The 22854-nt window shown below is 36.0% G+C and overlaps 1 protein-coding gene across 2 annotated transcripts in view; it reads right to left on the bottom strand.

Moving 5' to 3' along the window:
• The window catches only part of PLXNA2 (plexin A2), a 436755-nt gene that overhangs the window by 386508 nt on the left and 27393 nt on the right, over window positions 1-22854 (bottom strand). For both annotated transcript variants that reach the window (XM_087720123.1, XM_087720124.1), the window contains exons 2-3: window positions 6149-7422; window positions 4216-4398 (exon numbers count right to left, since the gene is read on the bottom strand). In XM_087720123.1, the coding sequence (XP_087576249.1) occupies window positions 4216-4398; window positions 6149-7333 (1368 nt within the window). In that variant the 5' untranslated portion in view covers window positions 7334-7422. The remainder of the gene's footprint in view (window positions 1-4215; window positions 4399-6148; window positions 7423-22854) is intronic.

Consider the following 22854-nt stretch of genomic DNA (forward strand, 5'->3'; position numbering starts at 1 on the left):
GGAGAAATCATTGGCTCAACTCAATATCTTCATTTTAAAATAAATTCATCCTTACTTGAATGGCACGTTTGTACTATATCTGGCAATTTCCCCTTAAAACTCAGAGTTTCTTCCCACAACTAAAATGTAGTAATGAGAAAATCAGCAATTTCAATCAGGGTCACTGGGTTAGTGAGAGCCAAATCCTCTGCCCTGAGAATTTTTTTTTTTTTTTTTTTTAGAATTTTATTAGAATTTGTAGGCCGCCCTTTTCCCTGAGGGGACTCAGGGCGGCTCACACAAAAACTGGGAAAGGGGAATACAGACATTAGGACAAAACATGTAATAAAATAGCAAGCAACAAACACTCATCATTCGGGCGGGGTAAAGAATAAGTTGCTTAATTCCTGCTTTGAAAAACATGATTTTAAGCAGTGTGTGTGTGTGTGTGTGTGTGTGTGTGTGTGTGTGTGTGTGTGTAGGTATGTATGTGTGTATGTATGTGTGTGTGTGTACAATATATATATATATATATATATATATATATATATATATATATATATATATATATATATATATATATATATATATATTGTATAAGATTTTTTTAGGATTTATAATTTTATTTAGATTTTTTTAGAATTTTAGAATTTGTTCTAATTTTCAACAAATATTTTCTGACTTCTTGAATGTAACAGGCATTAACACTGATACACATTTCGTCTTTTTATATATTACTCTAGAACACTGTTTCTCAATCTCAGCAATTTTAAGATAGGTGGATTTCAATTGGCAAGAGGAAGGTGGGGAGTTTTGAAATTTTTAACCCAAATGTGATGAACCTATGTGACTCTGTAATGACAGCAACAGCAGCCTAATTCCTAGACTTGGCATAAAAAATGCATCTGTTTAAAAAGTTTCCACTATAAAAATGCCATCCGGGATTAAACCATCCCAAAATGAGCAGTCCTTTAGTAATCCTACATAATTAATAGAACACAATTTCCCTTGGAACATTAAATTACCAAAATTCACATACAAGCTACTCTCTTTAAGTGCATTTTAAAGTAAAGACTTTCCAGCTAAAACTGCAGTAGTCTAAGCACACCCACATATACACTGATGTCACACACTATTTAATTGGTATACCTTTGAGAAATTTTGTTTCAAACAGAGTACTGAGACAAAGAGGTAAAGAACTGTACAATACTACCAGCAGTTGTGGTCAATATTAAGGATGTTACTGGTAATCCAACAATTATGGAATGACAAACCATCTGTAGTCTTGAAATTAAGATGAAGGTCAACAGCTCAGTTGCCTGCAACTATTTTCAGAAAATGGGTCTATAAAAATGTAGACTCATTGAACACATTAATAAAATTTCTGTGCAAATATATATTAACAAATGTGTGGGGTTATGTTCCAAGGAACACATGGGTCTTGCTTGTGAATAACTGCAAGTGGTTGTACTACCCTATTTTTTTTAAAGCACACTCAAAGTTTAATTATGCAATGTGGAATTCATCTCATCCACCAACTCATGAGGTTTAGTCAAGTATCACTTAACTTTATTGGGAAGGTGGTGAAAAATGAGCAGACCTACTTTCCTAAGCTAAAACTTTCTTGTGTCATCGTGTGAATTACAGTTATAACTGGAAAGCAAACCTGTTGGCAGAATTAATACCATACAGCCATAATGAGGTTTTCTCAATTTTGCTCCAACATGTCATATAAATGTAAATTTGTGGTTAGGAAATCAGGGCTCTTGCTTTAACATAATGCTTGAGCTGAGCCAATTATTGCTTATTTAAGAAATCATGGTGAAACAAATCACAGCCAAATAAATGATGACCTAGGATGCCCTGTGAATTCAGCCATAACATGCCTAATTCCTTAGCTAAGATTCATTATGTTAGTTAATGTAACAAATTACATTACATTCACTAGTGAATTCATTACATTTGATCATACCTCCTTCTGTAACTTCTCCTTTCACCTCATGTGTTCTGCAACTCCTGCACTACCATATTTGGGCTGTAAAAATCCATATGACCTCTAGATGGAAGCAAAGAATTTAGAGTTTCCTGTGTTCCTTTGCTGCTGCACAATGATTATCTGTATTTTTAAAACCTTATCCAACACCCCAGAGCAGATTTTTATATCCATGGAGACTGCATTGGGAAAATCACAGCCTTATTCTTTCCTCTACTCCTAAGAGGATATTATTATGACTTATGATGGCGTATCAGGATTCATTCTCAACAGGCAAATGGGAAATGATAGCACTCAGCAATGAGGTTATGTCCATAACTGATTGAAATTACCAATTTCTAAACTAAAGCTGTCGGAATGGAAAGTTTAAATTTATGTGAACATCTAATTTACCACAGAGCTTTATTGTTTTACCATGAATAAGTGTGAAGAAAAAGCCACAATGAATTACCTCTTCACTTCCTAAATTTCACCAAAAAGAAGCCTTTGTTTAAAAGCAAAGGAATGAAAAATGCCCCTTGGGCAAGTACCCTGCTTCTACAACAAAGGCTATGAAGAATTTTATCTAATGGGTCAGTTGGTCATAGGATAAAGTCCATAGAAAGTGAAAAATGGTGAACAGCCAGATTAGAGTATAAAATAGCAATGCCTGAATTAGACTATGCATTTTAAAAAGGCTACCATTGTCCATATTAACTCTTATATTCCTCTTAAATATTATAAGGAGGTTGCTGTCGATATCAGGATTTCCACTGCTCAAAAGAAAAAAGTGAAATCAAGAATGCATGTTTCCAGAGACATCTACAGATGATAAGTCAGAAGAAATGTATTACTCTATCCATACTGTACAAAAATATGTGACCAGGCATAAAGAAACAAGCCTTAAATATAACAGATCTTCTAGATAATAATCTAAAAGTATTCAAATGTGATTTTAATATTGAAAATCTGAAAAATCATATGTGGATTTTAATACTGAAAATCTGCATGTTTTTCCAGTTTCACAGAATCTATGGTGTAAAACTCCCCATTAAACCCAGAAGTGCCTAGACACTCCTGACATGACTGTAGCAGTAGTAATGGTGATGTTGTAACAGCATGTCTTCAAAAGAACAAGTGCAAATAATTGGTTGAGATAGCCCTAAAAAATTGTGTTCCACAGAGCAGAAAGAGGCTTAGATCATGTTTGAAAAGTATATTAAAATAAATTTGTCTTTTAAAAATATAACAATAAAGTGAATTATTTAGCAAATGAAAACAGAAATATTGACTCATATGAACCCAGGAGTATTTTTATTTTATTTTTTAAAAAAACCAAAACCACAAGAATTTGAATATTTAATTCTTATATTTACATACCTCTCCAACAATTTTCAATTTACATACCTCTCCAACATTCTTCATTCTCCTTGGCTGCCCTTGCTTCCTGATCATAAAAAAGTCCATAGATCTTTATGATTTGGGGAAGCAAAAGTAGCCAAGGAAATCATGGTTGACTATGATAGATATGATTGCACAAGAAAAGAGGTATTTGAGAATCAAACATTCCTCAGATAATTCAAAATTAAAGTAGGTAAGGATAGAAACCCATTGCATGACCAAAATATGTTCTCAGTTTTCTAAGAACATTTTTCAAACAAATAAACAATATCAAACAACATTCTCAGTTCTCTTTTTCCTAGAGCATCCTTTCTTAATTGGAATTTAGTTTCATGAGATATGACTGGGGAAAAAAAAAGAATGTATGTGCCTTACAATGCTAACACTCCTACTAGTGGGAATTTTTATGCTGCAACAGTTGCTGGCTTGCCACTTTGTTGTTGTAAACACAAATATTCATACATGGATTCAACAGGTCATAAGCAGAACATTTTGTCAGGTTTTTGCAATATATTTAGGGATTTCTGAGGCCAAAAATCATTTTAAAGGTTCTTCCAGAATAAAAAGTTGAAAAAGGCTGCTCTAAAGCAATATATATTTCCTTAGGCAGGGAAGCCACCTGGGTGACTTTAAGCCAGTAAGCCTCTTAACCCACATATAGTCGTTTTATGAGATATAAGAAACAAGAGCAGTTGGTATGCATGTCATCTTGAGTTCAGCAAAAATACAGACAGGATAAAAATCTAATAAATGAATAGATGAAATGAATATTGGTTGAAAATATGGAAAATAACATTTTGTAAAACTTTTAACCATCAATGCCCATAGAGAAATGAAATATCTACAGTAAATAGTTGCCTTACCTTCTTTAACTTGCCACTCTTGGTACCCACAAACACCACACTGTAGCCATTGTAGACATATGATGTAACAGAAGTCATCCGATCACGACTGGATGTATACAGGGTCACTCCCTCTACTGGTATGGAGCCTCCCAGCGGCTGATTAATGTCCAATCCACAAAAGTTGTCATCTATTGGAACTGGCTGAAAATTTTCAAAAAATCTGCATTAGGAATGAAGCTGGCATTCTGAAAATTGCACAAGAAATAAGCCAGCGCAAGTCATTTGGTGAAATACCTCTGGCCTTCTTGTAACGTTGTGAAGAAATTAATTCTCAGTTCACCATAAGCATTCTCTGAATCTCACTAGTTTTTATCTTGAGTATAATTATAATTAAGTGCAGTGCTGGTAAATAAATATAATTATACACCACAAACCAGTACAAGCAATAAAGCAATATAATTAATATATTCCTATTTCTTCTCAATCATCCTCCCCAAAATAGAAGTTGATGGTTAGTAACATGTTAAAAGTAGCCAGATCCCTGCACTCTGAAGAAAACAAACTATGATTTTCTTCTTGTAAGCTTTTTGTCTTTTTCTAGAAACAGTCAATACATGTCTGCTTTAATGAGAAGCATTAATATCAGAGATGGGTTGCTGCCAGTTTGGGCTGGATTGGGTGAACCAGTAGTAGCGGCGGCAGAAGGCTCTGCCTGGATGCTTCTACATATGTGCAGAAATGTCACATGGCTGAACTGGTAGTAACAAAATTGGCAACCCACCACTGATTAACATCCCATTCTTTCTGACACCTTCTCTAGGAAGGAACTAATTAAGGACATGGCAATCTGAGGGAGAGCAGCCAGGATGGTCTGCATCATTTTACTCCAGCAAAATGTTGTAAACAAACTTTATCTTACTACATTTGAAGTATACAGGAATATATTATACTTACTGCCAATAATAGGAAATACAGTTTAATATTTTGTACGGCGATATATTGGAGAAGGTATCCTAAACAACCAGTAGAAAAACTCTCCTTTTCTAATCAGAATCTGTCTGGTTAGGCATTCTACTCTCCATCAACCAAATACTTCAAGGGTACAAAAGCAGAATATAAGCAAAAGAGCTTCGTGTTAACAGTATTGACTTGTGCAGTTAGGCTACATGCATGTAAAACATTAAAAGCAATGTCTCTAAGAGCCACTTCATTTCCTTTGTATGCTCCGATATAGAAATCAATTTTTATTTTGACCAGGATGAGCGGGGGACGACAAACACACATAACTCTTGCATTTATCATCCTAGGGCAGTTGTATTAACCAAGACAAAGAGTATAAAATGTTATTAAAATTGCCAGTGATGTTTAAGGTTTGTTTCCAGAAACCTTGAATTTATGTGTATGAAGTGTTAAATATACAATTAAATATATAAGGAATAAATATGTAGAATAAAATATTCAATAAGTATTATAAATATAAATAAATATTTATATATATTAAAATAATGTAATGCCTCCAAACTAATTTCCCCCCATTGTTTTAGTAACAAAATGACTTTTAGCCAATACAAACTTCACTTTTCTGTTATTATAATACATGAATGAATTAGTGTTCAATTTCATGCATAAAAAAGCTGTGTAATCACAACACCTACAAATGGGAAAATGTTTGATCATTTCCATTCATACTTATTCTGCACAATCGGTAGATCAAGTTGAAACTCCAGCAGCAGTCTTTTTAATTCTGCTAGAAAATATGTTGAAAAAACGTTTGCCTGAGATAAATTAAAAACTGAGCTAACAGTCAAATCTGGTTTCTCTTTCAGAAGACCTCGTCAAAATTTTGTCAGGAAGCAAATACTTAAATCCCACAATTTCTAACAGCGATACTGCTAATATGCTCCTATCTTCCTCAAAGTAACCCTATTTAAAATACAGTAATCACTCTTACCGCCTTGGTACATTGGACATCTTTCCCTAGTAGCCAGTTGAGTTCCAAGTTGCCTTCCCCCTGGTAGCAAGATTGTAGCCGTTCCTTAATTTGGGCATTGATTGCACGGATGGGAAAGATGCACAGAGCAGAGTCATCAGGGGGATGGTGATACTGCTTTTGTCCCTTGGAAAAAATAGCAAAAAGGACATCATCCTCAGCAGTGATGTTCAGGGATCTGGCAAGCACCTCCCCTGGCTTAGAAAGGTAAGCTGCCTGTAGTAGACGGTATTCCACGTCACCTTTGACACAACCAAAGGGCAGAGAAACATAGGAGTGGAATTTAGGGTCATCCTTGCAAAGACGCACAATCCGAGATGTGTAGAAAAGGTCACTGGCTGAATTGATAGAAACCCCTTCAGGAGTTTCTGGCTGGACAGTCAGAAAATAAACAAAATTTCCACTGGCAAATCCATAGATATAGAAGATATCAAAGTGAGATACTAAGGCCAATGTGTCTGAAGGGATTTTGATTAGTGATGAAACAAAATCACTGTGGAGCTCATAATCCAACATAGCTGAGGATTCTGGGTCACGAGGCAGCTTTCGGCTAGAGAGGGTGGGAAAGTAATCCTGCTTACCATCCACTGCTGTACCAATGAACAGCTTCCCATCTTCTCCCTCAGAACGAACTATAACTCCATACATAGTGCCAGTCTTGTTGACACTGGACAGATAGTGTTCTTTCTTGTGAGATGGCTCCACTAAGATGAAGAGGTCATCCAGGCGCAGCAATTTACAGACACCTTGATAGAGACTCCCGCAGGCCAGCAGCCTATTTTCTGAGTAATCAATGATCAGGAGCTTGTTAACATTGTTCGTCAGAGTCAGGATCTCAGTACAGGGTTGCACAATTAGTGGTGGATAGCAGGACTTGTTGTCTTCCTCAGGACCCGTCTTGTGATCTACCAAGACAGTCAAGTTTCCAGACAGCTTGTAAACCCGATTGATGGCTCCCACATAGACTGCCCCAGTCGTCTGATGGACTGTCAAGTGATTGAAAGTCCAGTCACGGTTCTCAGGATGAAACGTATTATAGATAGGAGTGCTGTTAATGTTCTGTAAAAAGACTAAGAAAAGAAATGCCAGGGCCACTGACCAGCCATCGGAGTCCCATGTCCGAGGCCAGAGCTTTCTCTGTTCCATCCTGTGGAGAAGAGCAAGGAAGAAAGGGAGCGTATATCTCAAAACTCCCTGTGTGCAACTCTAGCCACAGCAGCTTTCTTTACATGTTTCTACAGAAAGGAGGAAAAAGAACAAAATGCCAGAACAAAAGATTAGATGGATCTCATCTTAGAATTACAATTGAAACAGACATTTCCATTAAAGACTCTTTGAAATAAAACAAAGACGGTTCTAAATCCATAAGTGACCTTCCCATTTGAGTAAGTAGTACAAGCGTTAACGCTCTGTTCTACTTCTGTGTATTAATTATTACACAATTTAATTGCTCGTGATATGCTCTTAGCCATGATTTTAAAAACAAACATATTTTACACATTCACCTACCCAAACAGCAGGTCTAAAAACTCAAATGGAACAGATAGGTTTGTTCCCCTAGTCACAAGAAGATTTTTTTTTCCAGATGGATTACAATTTAATTAAAGAGGAAGATATCAAAAGTAGAGAAAGCTCAACTATCTGCAGTACTTCTGATTGTATATACTGCATTCGCATGTATACAAAACTTGACGCCTCAGGTTGCATCTGCATTATCTGTGATTGGCCAGACTAAAGGGTGCTAGCATAATCTATATCAGGGGTGCTTAAATCTGGCCTGAGGGGATGGCCTGGAAATAGCAAAGGATCGGTCCACGGTGCCCCTAGCAGCCATGCAGGGGCACCCTATGCCCCGTTTTTCTACTGGACAGCGTCCTGAAACACCCTGCCAGCCAAAATAGGTCAGGGGTGCATGCGCAGTCTCCCCGGCCATTTTGGCTGGCAAAATGCTGCAGGAGACATCCATCCCATCTCCCCCCCTTCCTGGCCCCAGTACCCTGTTTGGCCAGCAAAATGTTGCAGGAGGCCATCCAGGCCAAAAATAGGGCACAAGGGCCACATGCCCACCCCACACCCCTTTTGGCTGGCAGGATGCTGCAGGAGGCATCTGTCCTATCTCCCCCACAGCCAGCCGCAGAGAACTACAATGCTAATCAAAGAAATCTAGTTTGACATCCCTGGTCTATATTAATGGGCAAGTCAAATATGCATCAGTTACTTACAAATGTATACAGTCAACGAGGCATGGTAATCAGAACTTCTAAAGTCTCAAATTTCACACACAAAACCTTTATATAATATTTAAAAGCCTGTTAAGCAAATTGTACAGCTTTCATTAATAAGCACCTATCTAGAAAAGGGTCACTGACTGAGATATAAAATGCTGCTGCTGCATATCTACAGTACATTATATAGCTTATAATAAGTCTTCTTACATGACAGCAGTAAAAAGTATGAGCAGAACTTTGGAAGAATTTCAGAATATTGTTTTTTTATTATTCCAATAAAAATGGAAGGGGGAAAATATTGTTGATCAAGAACACTTGGCAATGTTTTTATTATTTGGCATTAATTTGTCTCAGAAGAGAGGTTTCCAATTTGTACTTCTAAAATTAGTTAATCTCTGCATGGTTAGAAAAGATACATTGGCCAACTTCAGAGAAGCTACTTAGGTGAGTTCTAGTTACATAATTATTCTTCTCCTTAAAGATATTTAACTTTAGCTATATCAGTGATAAGTGCCAGGAATCTCTCTATTCCTATTATCTGGGCTCTTTCAGCTGAGATTGAATTAGATAGCTTTTGCCTCTTTTTTCCTTCCTTCCCTGTAAAAAGAAGCACTAAAGATTTCGCACACAGTGATGAAACCCAATAACACTTATTACATATTGTTCTTTGTGGAGTCCTTGATGCTTTCTGAGCTTTGCTGTTTTTGTGCAAATGTTTCACAATGTTACATGGCTAAGTAACGTTTTCAGTGCTAGAAAGCAATCGGGTTTGCTCTGTATTTATATAGAGTAGCTTTCCTTCTTATTCCTTTTCCTGCACCAATTTTGTACTCAGGGTGATTGTAATCTAACTTCTGTCACCATCTGCTAGGATTGCCTTAGTCTTCTAGAGCAGGTTTACCCAAATTAAATCCAAACAGTACCAGGGAAAAAAATGAGAAAAATACTGGAGTATTTCGAGGATTGCACAAGAATCCTTTCAATTTAATAAATAGATGAACTGAACCTAGTATTATTATTTTGAGATCTTAAAGTATTTTCCCTCCCTGTTTCAGAATTTGAGTTAAAGGGAAATAAATCAGACATCTGCCTGAAAAATCAAACTGAAAGATGGAAGTTTTATATAACTAAGATGCTCTGCTCTTATCTGCAAACTCTATTCTTGCTGTCACAGCCTATCTGTAAGGGTTGAATTTAGCAGCTACATTGAAGTCCTCATATCAAAAAGATGCAAGCAAAAGCAAGTGCTATTTAGACAGATCAGAAAGAGCTGTGATTCTCAGTTTAGTGGTGATGGACATCAATTTTCATGCTCTGATGCTAATCTATATAGCACTTACTACATCTATTTCTAGTAATTTAAAGTTTAAGGCTCAGTTAAAGGTTATAATTACTGCAGATACAATAATTATACCAAATTTGCATTCCATATGTAAAGCAAATTTATTTTCAAATCTGGTACCTTGGATATTTGCATTAGATTGCCCAAATGTGTGTACTCAGATACCGAGAAATGAATGCATATGTATTTCCTGGAATTAAGGTATTTAAAGCAGAGTTTTTTTAGCAGACGGCAGAAACTAGTTGTTCTTAGCTGATCTCAAAAAAACTAAGCAGAATTAGGCCTGATTAATATTTAGTTGGGAGACCAGGACATCCATCCCAGACAGAGGTAATAACTATGTCCATATTGTTGTGGAGAAAACAAATCAATTTGTCTATATAATCCCAAGAGATTGATATAGGCTAAAGGGAATACAATGTATAATTACCAATCAGCTATTAAATGTTCATACAAAAGTGTACCTGATATGCTAAATTAAAGACCTAAACGTGGAGAGTGATGGCTTACAGCTAAATCTCTTCCAGATCCTTTCTCCTACTTATTTGAAAATAACCATGTTAAACAGAATGACAACTCATAAAGCTATGATTTCCTTAGGAAATAGGAGTTTTGCCCTAGAAAAACACTGTGGTTGTATAGTGCTAGCTTATATCAGAAAATCTTTTAATCACTCTTTTGGAATATGAATTTATGCAAAACCAGATATTTGTGTGCATCTGGTTGTGTGTGGTATGTGTGTGTGTTTTCCATAAATGCCCACCCCCTTCCTCAAGCTATACAAGGAAAAAACAAAGACAAGAAAATAAGATGAAATGCATCATAATCCCTTTTTACATCCAAGAAGTTGCCATTAACCTGAAACACTTTGGAATGCAGTTCTAGAATATTATTTACAAAACCATAGTAGCCAAGAGAAATCTGAACTTCTTTTAACTTAATCCTGTGAATATGCTTTAACAAAAGTACTAAAAAAAAGCTTCCTATCTGAATGATGATTCTAATATATTCTCATCTGGCTGGGTGATGGAGAGGGAGAAGTGTGTGTTTCTTTACACTATGATAATTCAAGTTTTAGTTCATGAAATGGTATGGTCATCAAATGAACAGAAATTATAAACTTTTATTCTATGATAATTACCACCACACCCAGTAGGTTCTTTGATATAGGTGGTATTCCATAAAAACAAAAGCAGTTCTATTTCCGATTACTGCAATTTTCCGTATTGAAAATTTATGTCACCAGTCTCCAGTGTTTTATATGCTGCTTTTCACAAGTGGAAACTACACTGAATTGCCAAGAAAATCCACTCTCTTTTCAGCTTGCATATTTCTACTGGGAATTATTAAGCAACCGAAAGGGCATTATCACTGTGCAAGGGACTTGGGAGAACTCAAGGCTGTAGAAGTACCATAAACATGCAGGGAGAAAAACCTAAATAATGAACCTTTTTCTTACATTCCCCAAAAGTCTTGATAATGTTGAATGTATTTTGTGGAGAAAAGAAAAAAGAAAATCAAGGGAAGAATAATTCTGTCGACAAAGCAGGAGATCACCACATTGCAATATTTCTTTTAACTTCAGTTTGCTGATTCTATAAAGACCAGTCATTTCCATACTTGCCCTGTGAATGTGACCTTTTCTAAAGATAATACTTGATAGGCACATAGCATACAAATGGAGTAGAAAGTTGATGCTATTATACTAATGCAATAGCAATTCTCCTTTCCTCCTTACATTTATATGAAAATTCTGAGAAATCACAAGGTGAAAACTGATAATTTTGCAACCAATTTTGCCATATAGATGCTTTGAAAATAGGGCTGAGAGTTCACAGGTCCAATAGGGCACTGTTTACCCCATCTTAGAGGGAAAAGTTCTCACCTCCTTAACTATTCACTGTAACAGAGAGAAAATAATTCAAGGATTAATCCACAATTTTCTGTTTTCAACAGGGCCAAATTTATACCATTAGATCAAATCATAAACACATGAAAAGAATACTATAACCTATTGCCAGTATCTGATACATAGAGATATCTTAATGATATAAATGGAGGTTCCATTTAGCTGTCACAATGTATAGCTACAAATACATTCATACAATAATTGTATCTTAATATATTATGATATTGTAATAGCAAATTAAGCACTATCACATGAGCCTACATCCCAACATCCTTTAGGAAGAAACTAATTCTATTCATTATTCTATCTATCATTTAACAGCACTGAATGACATCAGTTATGCCATACAATGGTACCTGAATATACAAGAAAGGAATATCTACAGGATGGAGGAACTCCAAATTTTATAAAAGAAAAAATTACCCCATTTTCAAAAACAGAAACAAAGCCTGTAAGTATTACAAGCACTGAGATGGAATAATCAGAATCCTGAAGATCACTTCTTACTTAATATGGTTGTAGATTCCAATTGCTTTCTTTGTAATTATAACTTTACAATTTAGTACAGGTAGTCCTCGGTTTACAACCACAATTAAGCCCAAAATTTATGTTGTGAAGTGAGACATTTGCTAATTGAGCTTTGCCCCACTTATGACCTTTCCTGCTACCATTATCAAATAAATCATTGCTGCTGTTAAACTTAGTAACATGGTTGTTAAATGGAATCTGGACTCCCTGTTGAGTTTGCTTGTCAGAAGGTTGCACATGACCCAGGGATACTACATCTCTAATTTCTAAGTATCCAGATTTTGATCATGTGACCATGTTGCAACAGTTGTATATATGAAAAACAGTCATAAGTCAGAGATGAAGAAGCTTCTTGGATGAGAAGCAAAACATCTTAAAAGTAAAAACAAGAAAGTCCAGTTGCACCTTTGGGACAACAATGACCTGGATGACTGAGAATCTCTACAGAATCATAAGTCATTTTTTAGTGCCCTTGTATTCTCTTGCCTGAACTAAAAGTCATATTTTATCTTTTCCTTTAAGTTACAATATTTTTTTCTAGTTTTGAATTACCATGGGGATGAACCCACTAATCTTATATTTCTAAAATTCCTTAACAGTAATAAGATGATTTCTATTAGAAAACTAAGTTCATTAGACTGTTGATCCTTTTTAGCAAGACAGAATGAATGGACTCAATTGGAATCTGAATGTTTCCTGCAGCATCAAGTAGACTAATTCAAACTTGTAGCTTAGAACTGTCCCTCAGGCTAGAAGAAAAACAGAAAGGAGCTGAAAGTACAATACAGCAAGTCACAGTCCAAGATTTAGCACTTCAAGATAAAGATCATCTGCAATAACCTTATTTTTGCAATTCAGCAATTCTGATGCAAAGTAGGTTAAGAAGCTGTGTTAGCAAAGACAGTCAACTTTCTGGAAGTGTCAAGTCAATTTGGCTTTCAAAAAAATATAGTTGCAAAGACATGCACCCTATTACTCTGTGAACAAGATAATGAAGGATGATATAATGTTAGTCTAAATACAATTCACTACAGAAGGAAATGGCAACTAATTCTAGATTTCTGCCAAGATACTACAAGATTAGTTCCCCATGACTGCCTTATGAAATATATCCACTGAAAAAGAGAAGAAGGCAAGTATGTGTAATGCTGCTGCTTTAAGTTGTGGCTGGATTAAAGTTGAAAAGATGTCTAGCTGCTGATGTGTCCATAGGCAAAATAAAAGCTCTATGCTCTGTGTGTGTGTTTGTGTGTGTGTGTGTGTGTGTGTGTATGTGTGTACACCAAAGGAATGTGAAATAGTAGAACCATGAACTAAGAAAATTTGATGTTGTCACAGCAAAAATGTCAAGACTGAACATTGACATTCTGGGAATCAACAAACTAAAATTGACTGAAATGGGTCATTTCACATCAGAGGAGCATTATATCTTCTGTTGCAGACAAAGGAGGTGAAGAAGAAATTCATTAGCAACCTTTATTAACAAAGCGGTGTCAAAAATCTGATCTTAGACACAACCTTTCCCAGCTCCCCTCTACCCATAAGATGATTTTAATTTAAGTCCAGGGCAAGCTAATCAATATTATGCTGATTTAGGTCTATGTTCCAGTCACAGATCCAAAGGAACTAAAAGTTGAAATTTGATAGAATGCTTAAAAAAAAGGTATCTGATATCATGGGAAAATTTGATCTCAGAATGTGAAGTGACTTCACAGATGAACAATGTCAGATGTGCAACACTGAAATCAAACGGTTTATGTATTCTGCAAGGAAAGGTGGATAGGTCTTTCATTAGCACACCTGGTGCTGACTAAAGCTCAAATCATGAACTCTTTGCAAAATAATAATTGCTACCAAGACTCATCAGGCTCAAAACCCAGATGGGCATATTTTCAAGACAATAACCTTCCAATTCTGAGTCAACCAGTAATCAGTAATGCAAGGCATGTCAGCTGCCACGACTGCTATTAACTTGCAGATAAGAATGTATTTATTTCAGACCAATATGACATTCACCAACTGAAGGTAGAACCTATCAAGTATCCTGTAGCCTAGTCCTGATGGGCATGGATGCTAGGATTGTTCTAAACCAGGGGTATCAAACTTGATTTCATTTAGGGCTGCTTCAGGGTTATGTTTGACCTTGGAGGGTTGTGGGGCTGTGGCCAGCATGACATCACTCATGTCAGGGGTCCCTGTGCTGGCCTGAGTGCTCTACCAGTGAAAACAGGTGCCCGAGTTCTGTTTTTGGCTGTGATGGCCTCCTGCAACCCTCTGCCAGTGAAAACAGAGCTTGTGGGGCTGTGCGAGCTCTGTTTTCTCTGGCAGAGGACCACAGACTGGTCCTTCATTATTTCCAGGGCAGACCTATGGGCCAGATCTAAGCACCTTGCGGCCCAGATCAAGCCCCCAGGCCTTGAGTTTGACTAAACCAACAAACCCAACTACAGCTCTGAAGACAGTCTACCTCTCAGGAGCCTGCCATATTGCCCTCTGTCCATTGCAGTCTCAACCTTCTAGTTTGCTCTATCATTTATCCCAAGATGCTCCCTATAAAAAGTAAACTTGACCTTTCTGCAGATATTCAAGTTTTGCCACCTAAGTGAAAAGGGGGGTGAAATCTATCTCAAGTCCACAACAGACAGAAAAAAGAAACCTGAATTCACTGAAATGTAAAGAGTGGGAAGAATGACAGCACAACAAGACTTGTACAATTGTTGTCAGTCTTGCTAAGTAGACCAGACCAGAAAATCAACTTCACTAGGAAGCTAGTGAGTCTTAGACTGGTTATAACATTGCAAGCTGTCTTGCAGGGCACACGGATTTATATGTGCCATTAGTTTGCAATTTCCTACACAAATATGTCTTTTTTCTGAATTATGAAGGAGTCAGCTGCTTGAACCTGAGAAAACATTCCAAAATGCACACAGTAATTAAGATCTGTATGTCAAAAAGAATCTAGAGTGTTTTGTCTACTCCCACAGAATTACCCCATAGATATCTGGATTTTAGAGGAATCTCATCAAGAGATTTTAATGTTTGTGGCTATGGAGATTTTCAGTCACCCAGGTCATGCTTGCCCCAAAGGTGCTTTTTGAAGAGGCAACTGGACTTTCTGGTGGTTTTTTAAAAAGATGTTTCACTTCTCATCCCAGAAGCTTCTTCACCTGAAACATCTTTTTTGTTGCCTCTTCAAAAAGCACCTTTGGGACATGAATGTCTATGCAACTAAAAGATGCATTCTTAGCTAAGAATGTTGGGTTGCTAGGAACCATCATGTTATATTTCCAACAAAACCAATTTGGCGATTCTGTTGGAATTTTAAAATAACTTTTCCAGACTTAGCTGGAAATGAAGAATGATGAAATTGCATGCAAGAATCCAAGAGAAGACTGGTAAGAGCAAACAACATAACTGGTGGATGGCATTACTGGGCTTTCTCCCATTTTTAGTATAAAGATTTGATTTCAAAGAACACAGACACAGATTACAGAGAAAATGCCTTTGAAATACTTGGAATAAACTGATCTTGCACTTTGCTTGCACATAATTTATTGGATCACAAAAACGACTCTCAGATTGCTTAACTATATTTTTAAATCTTCTTTTCCTGGCCTTGAAATCATTGTCAGTCAAATATTAAAATATAACATTTTCAAAATTTTAAGGCTACAATCCACAAATAAGCATGGCTGAGTAAACTGATACTGAAAATTTAAGAATCTCAATTAGTCACATTTCTGATCTACCATCAGATCTGAAAGCTCTACCTGATGCTTTAACATGTCAAAAGTTGTGTTCTAATGTTTCCAAAGCTTACTTCCCTTGCAAAAAGAAGAAAAGAGAGAAGGAAAAAGCAAACCCAAAAGTGATGTATTGTACATTTTCCCTTTTCCTGCACTCTTTTATAAAGTATTTCTTGTGCTGAGAGCCACCAAGGTATTTTTGAACACAACCATATCTATTCTATAATCTTAATATGGCACATCCCACAAAATATTTAATATCTGTATTAACCTTAGGTTTGTCAAAGCATAAATATCCATGTCAACTGCATCTCAAACCATGCCATTCTAACTCCAAAAATCTATTTTGACAATATCTAACAAGCTGCAAAGTTAACATTTTCTTTGATGCAGTTTTAGTTACCATTAAAAGGCAGAGGGTGCTGGTATTTGAGTTTTTTGTTGTATACCTCTCTATTTTTCCTTAGCCTTGTTAAAATAATCCATAGGAGAAGTTCTCTCAAGATCTCTTTCTTTGGAATTGAACTGAAGTGTTTAAACCCCCTAAAGCTATAAAACACTGGAGACAGGACCAGTGAGTGAAAAAAAGATTATGTACATTTCCTTTTGGTCACCCTGTAATTAAGAAAAGCACAAAAACCTTGCATGGAATATTGAGAAAAAACAAATTGAAGCAATATCCCTTACATCAGCATGAATGAGAATGACTAAAGTATGGCATTTTTAAAACAGCACAAGAATAAACCATATATTTATGATTTTATGCCAATTATAAAAAATGTGCAGCTGCTTCTTACTCTTTTTTTACACCAAAGTAAGCAGAGATATTGGTTTGGATTGCAAGAGTCATACAAGAATTGGAATATTAACCTTTTCCTTCCCATTTCATCATTTTTTTTTTTAGAAAAAGATCTCAAATGGTTCTTTAAGCAAACAAATGAAGCAGGAAGGTGGTGAACGAAAGAAACCTCTTTTTTCTGATCCACAGGGGGCTATCCCTCCAGTTATATGCCTTTGTAATTATGCCTTTGTTATTATTATAAGTTGTTGTTTTTTTTAAATCAAGCAAGTCAGCCGCACTTTAATCCTGTTGTATAGTAAGATTTCACAATATACTCTGTTGTTTATACTATGTAATTTACACAACTTCATTAAAAGGTAAAGGTTTCCCTTGCACATATGTGCTAGTCATTCCTGATTTAGGGGATGCTGCTCATCTCTATTTCAAAACTGAAGAGCCAGCGTTGTCCGAATACATTTCCATGGTCATGTGGCTGGCATGACTAAACACCGAAGGTGCACGGAACGCTGTAACCAAAGGTTTTTCTATTGGCATTTTTTACATGCTTTCGAACTGCTAGATTGGCAGAATTTGGGACAAGTAACAGGAGCTCACCCCACTAGGTGGCACTAGGGTTTCGAACTGCCAAACTGCTGGCCTTTCGATCGACAAGCTCAGCATCTTAGCCACTGAGCCATCACGTCCCCAACTTCATTAGCATTCATTAGTATTTAATAGGGTACATTTGACTATTCTAACTGGAGAATATCTTTGCAGTACTATATGGCATGAAAAAGCAGGGGGTAAAAAGTATCAGTACCACCTTAAAATGCAAACAACTAATGTTGGGTTTCTTTATGTGAACTCCACTCTTTACAGAATGGAATGAGACATTGGTCTTGAAGTGAGCTTTGGGGGAGTATGTGCAGCAGAACCCAAGAATCTTGGTCATGTTTCCACATTTGTCTTGCATACAGGCATGTAACACATCTAAACCTTCTCTTATGTTTAGGGAACTGAGGTTCCTGGAAGCTAAAATTCCTCCACACTGTTATATTCATGTAGAATTGGCTAAATAAAAAATGGCTATACAGTACCAGCAACCCCCAAAGTGAAAATAGAGACTTTGGAAACAGTCCATTTTATTGATTTTGTTTCCCTTAATTTTTTTAAAAAAATACAGGTAGTCTTTGGCTTACAACAGTTCATTTAGTGACCATTCAAAGTTACAACATCACTGAAAAAAGGGACTTTTTTCATACTTATGACCATTGCAGCATGCCCAGGATCACAAGATCAAAATTCAGATGTTTGGCGACTGGTTCATATTTATGACAGCTGCAATGTCCCAGGGTCATGTGATCCTTTTTTCTGACCTTCTGGCAAGCAAAGCGAATGAGGAAGCCAGATTCACTTAACAACCTTGTTATCCACTTAGCAATTGCAGTGATTCATTTAGCATCTGTGGCATGAAAAGTCGTAAAATGGGGAAAACTCACTTAACAAATGTTTCCCTTAACAATAGAAATTGTGGACTCAATTGTGGCCATAAATCAAGGACTACCTGTGGATTCAACAAGATCTGTCCAAAGCTAGACTTGCTAAATAAGATACATTGACTGGTTTCATCTTTAGGATTTGAGAGCATTTCTCTCCAACAAGAAAACTACGAAGAGGCAGCTGTTTTTAAATGAGTCTAAGACACATTTGGGGATCTGGGAAGTAGGGGACAATGAGCATAGGAAACCAGTTCAGCCAGCTAAGTAATGACTTCTCTTCTTGGAGGCTTCTTTTTTTCCCCTCTCTTCTTTGCTGCAATGGATATATCTTGGTGTTAATGAAAGGACAACTGTAGATCTTGTTATATGAAAAAAGACTGCTGCAGTGAATTGGAGAGTTACTGTGAGAAGAACATGAATCAGAGAGTAGAAACAGAATGGGACTGGAATTCAAGGTTACCGGCTAACCTTTTAGTCAACCTCACTCACATATTTCCTCTCATTAATTTTCCAAGCCAACTTTCACAAAATGAAATTCGCCTTCCTCTTTACTGAAGAAAAGAGTATTTCCAAAGGGCAAAATCAAGTGGCTCAGGTGCTTCTGCTCTAAGGAAGACATTTGAGGCTGCTAACTGCTTTTCAAATGTACAAAAGGCACCTGATAACCTGTAATAAACACTAGTGACCTGAACAGGAGATTCATTGCTTCTGAGCAGCTTTGTTCTCTGATAAAATGACAGTAGAGCCTGAAAGATGGCAAGGAGTGTGCATAGACACACATAAAAGGATGTGTGTGCATTTGTGTGTCTAAGACATTCATCATTGTCTTGCTATTCTACAGTAGAGGAATGGTTATATTGTAGTGTACATGAAGATAGAACAGGAAATTTTGGCAAACAAATTGTTGAAGGTATGAATATATTTGAACAAAGAGTAACATGGAGGAAATCTAAAGCACTTCAAGTTTAAATAATCTTTGCTTTGCAGAAATGTAAAATGGATTGTGTGTGTATGTGTGAGAGAAAGAGAGAGAGGAAAAAGGAGGGAGAGAGAATGGGCGGAGAAGGTAGCTTCATACTCAATAAAGATTCCAAAAAAGCAAAATCAGGTACTGGCAACACGTCATTTCTAATATCATTTCTATAGCTATTACTTAATCATCTTCCTCAAGTTCTGAAGTGCAACAGATATAGAAATATTTTTGTGACCTGTTGTTCATATGAACTTCCAGCTGCTTGCAGTGTCACTCCTAGCCAGTAGTTTATTAGTTTACCAACAAATCATCCTGCTATTTTATACAAACAGAAAACAAATCACATTCATATGTTGTACTGTGACTGGTAGTTGTCTATCATGGCTATTTAACTGTTGTTTCCCAAGGTTTTTCTTTATTTTCTCAATTGCTATAGCTACTGAATTTAACATGCATAGTCAGGAGATTTCATATCGATGCTAAAATCAGATGGAGATAGATTTAAAATTATTAGGAAGATTATTTTAACAAAGCCAGCAGTGTGCTGGCTTCTAAAATAATTTCTAGTTAAAAGAACCTAGTTTGCATAGCATGGACATTCTTAGATAAAACTGGATACATTGTCAAGCATACCAATCAAATTGTGTGAAAACTGAGCAATATAGGCCTTATCATTAGCAAGGAATAATGCAAGTGGATCAAATGCAGTGAAGGTTAGTAATCTAATCTATACTTACACTTTATCTTATTAAATACCATTATATGAAACCAATGATGGGTCAAAACCATGATGGAAAGTGGGAGTCAATATCTATGGATCCACTTGGTATTTTAATTTTCTATTTCTTATGTCATGCTTTATTTTGGAAGAGTTGGGTGGGAAGGGAAGTTATTGTTCCCAAACCCTATTCAGTGCTTCCTTTGGAAGTAATAGCATGATAATTCTTTAGGTATGCCATAAAGAATTATGTATCAAACTCTGATTTATTCCATCTCTCTCTAGCCTGTTTGCTTGGTTGTATCTATAATATATAATTCAGTAAAAGTCAATACTGACATTTAGTATACAGACCTAAGATCTATAGTAGGAGATTTTAATACAGAACCTATTCCTTGAACACTACAGGAATATAGAAAGTCATTATAAAACCATATAACTCCATTTTCAATTGCTGGACTGGAACAGAAGTATGTGTCAAGCAAGCCAATCAAACATGATTCACATGAGTAACTTACCGGTAACTACATTTTCTTATGGTGGTTCAGAATTTATTTATTTTTTTAACAGAAAAACTGCAAGTGGGATTGGGATGTAGAACACAGGAATCCTATGACTATTTCAGCAATTCCAGAAAATTTCAGGTTTTTTCACCTTTTTAAAGGTGCACTTGTACAATGCCTTTTTCAATGCAATTACTGTCCCTAAAACAAAGATGAATGGCACACTTAGAACTCATCAGTTTCAAATTCCATCCACCCACCCACCCACCCATCCATTCATCCAATTTCAAGTTGAAATTTAAATGTAAATCCTTAAGAAATATATAAGAAATACATTATTTTTACTTCTGTTGCATTACAGTAGTTCTAGATGTATCACACATTCAGACAGGAGTAAAAACTCCAATAACATTGAGAATGCATTTTGACATCTGAAGTCACCCTGGTTTACTTTTTAAAGACTTATTTAGAAATGTTTCACTTACCATACAAAAAGAAAGCTACACTATTTAATTTATAAAGCATATAGCCTAGTTTCTACAAATCCAACTCTTCTTGCTTAGTGTACATAAGATCCTTAATTCAGTTCCAAATATCTATAAGTAGAGCTGGACAAAATCATATCTCAATCCAGGAATGAAGAGCTGCTATTAGTCATAATCCGGGGTTAGAAGGCAATTATATGAGACTGAATTTCTATAAACTGTTCTTTATCTTGATAAAACAATTTAGAAAGCATCCCTATCCCAACTTCCTGAAAAAAATCTTAGTAATAGCAAGAGCTAGTAATCACAAATGTAAAAAAGAAAACCACCCAAATTTAAGGAGTAACATCTTAAAATCTTTTGAGCTAATATTTTTGATGCTATCATCCTACTTTAATCTATTTCTTGAGTGTATGGCATCCAATGTACCCGCTCTCCTCCTCCTTTGTCTTATTTTGCAAACAGAATAATACAAGGAAATACACAAGCAGGATCAATCATTTATATTGTTCGGTCACTTCATGGGGTTGGCTTGTATGGAGAGGAGAGTGCTCTGTAATTTATGTAGCAGATAAATGCAATTTTAAAAGCAATTTGGACCTATTTAGAAAAGGAACTGGAGATGAAGTAAATGTAGCCATGTTATCACAGGCAACCAGCTGAAAGGTCTCAATTAGTTCAAAAGGTGTTATCTGGCATTTAAATAATTATTAGATTGAAAGCATAATCACAGGGTTAGAGCTGATTTTTCTGCCACTGTTATCTTAATGGAAACCATAGTATTTTGTCTCCAATGTCTGTGATTCTTACTGAAGAAAAAAACAGGAATCAGACTTGGCAGGAGAAGAAAAGAGTGTCATTTAATCATCATGCAATGGCAGGAGGTATGATTAGTCTCTAACTTTTCACTTTTAGTAGCACACAGATCATATGGGCTCCCATTAGAGTCATGAGAAAACTATTAGGAATATTATTAGGAATAGATACCCAAGAACATCCTTCAAAAATAGAAATGAAATAAAGTATTGGGTATTCTGTTGTTATTTACAGTTTATTGCATCAGATGTACTTTGAAAAGAAAGGAAAGGCAAATTTATTTTCTAGTCTACAATTATTTGACTGTTTCTTTCTTTCTTTCTTTTCCAGAAGTCCCTACAGTTGGGTGAAAAAGCATTTGTCCCCTTTCATATTGCATTTTCACCTTTCCTTCCTTCAGAATGTCTTCTGAGGTTCTTTTTGACCTGAAGGGAATCTGAGTGAAGAACTAACACCAAAACACGGACCTTCTTTGATAAGCAAAGTCATACAACATGCACTGTTGTGCTAGCATTCACAAATCTTTTCTCTCAATTTAGTCAGTTAAATTAAAAGCATGTCAAGGGCTAATTCTTAGTTAAACAATCAAGTCTGGTTTGGGGCATGGTTGCTATGTCAAAGATTTTGGCTTCAAAGCTCCATAATTTCCATCATACAGAGCCTAGAAATATATTGTTCCTACTTTTAAAATATCTTAAGAACTCTTACAAAGCATGCTACACTTGCCAATCAGTCTAAAAATGACCACAAAACCATTTTTAAAATTGTGAGCTTCACCAAAGATGTAGTCTAGAAATAGAAAGCATGGAACAAAAGGGAGCTTTCCAAGTTTGGCTGTCCTGTCAAAATTTCCTGATGAAGACAGTAGAAAATTGGTCAGAAAGTCATAAAAAAAGAAAAGAAACAAACATGCAAGATTCTAAAGAACTCTCTTGTCTTAAGTCAGAGTTCATTACAGATCTGAAATGCACTGGATAAAAATGGTTCTTCAATATATGAAGGGATATTTTGTTGTCAGATGAGTCACACACGGGATTTTTAAAGCTATATATGTGTTGGTATATGTGGTTTAGGCCAGATACTGCATTTCCTAATAAGGATTTCATACTTACTGTCAAGCATGAAAGTGATAGTGTCAT

This window comes from Thamnophis sirtalis, unplaced genomic scaffold, assembly GCF_051295495.1.
Source record: "Thamnophis sirtalis isolate CommonGarterSnake01/CBP01778 unplaced genomic scaffold, rThaSir2_p1.2 scaffold_7, whole genome shotgun sequence".
Lineage (NCBI taxonomy): Eukaryota > Metazoa > Chordata > Lepidosauria > Squamata > Natricidae > Thamnophis > Thamnophis sirtalis.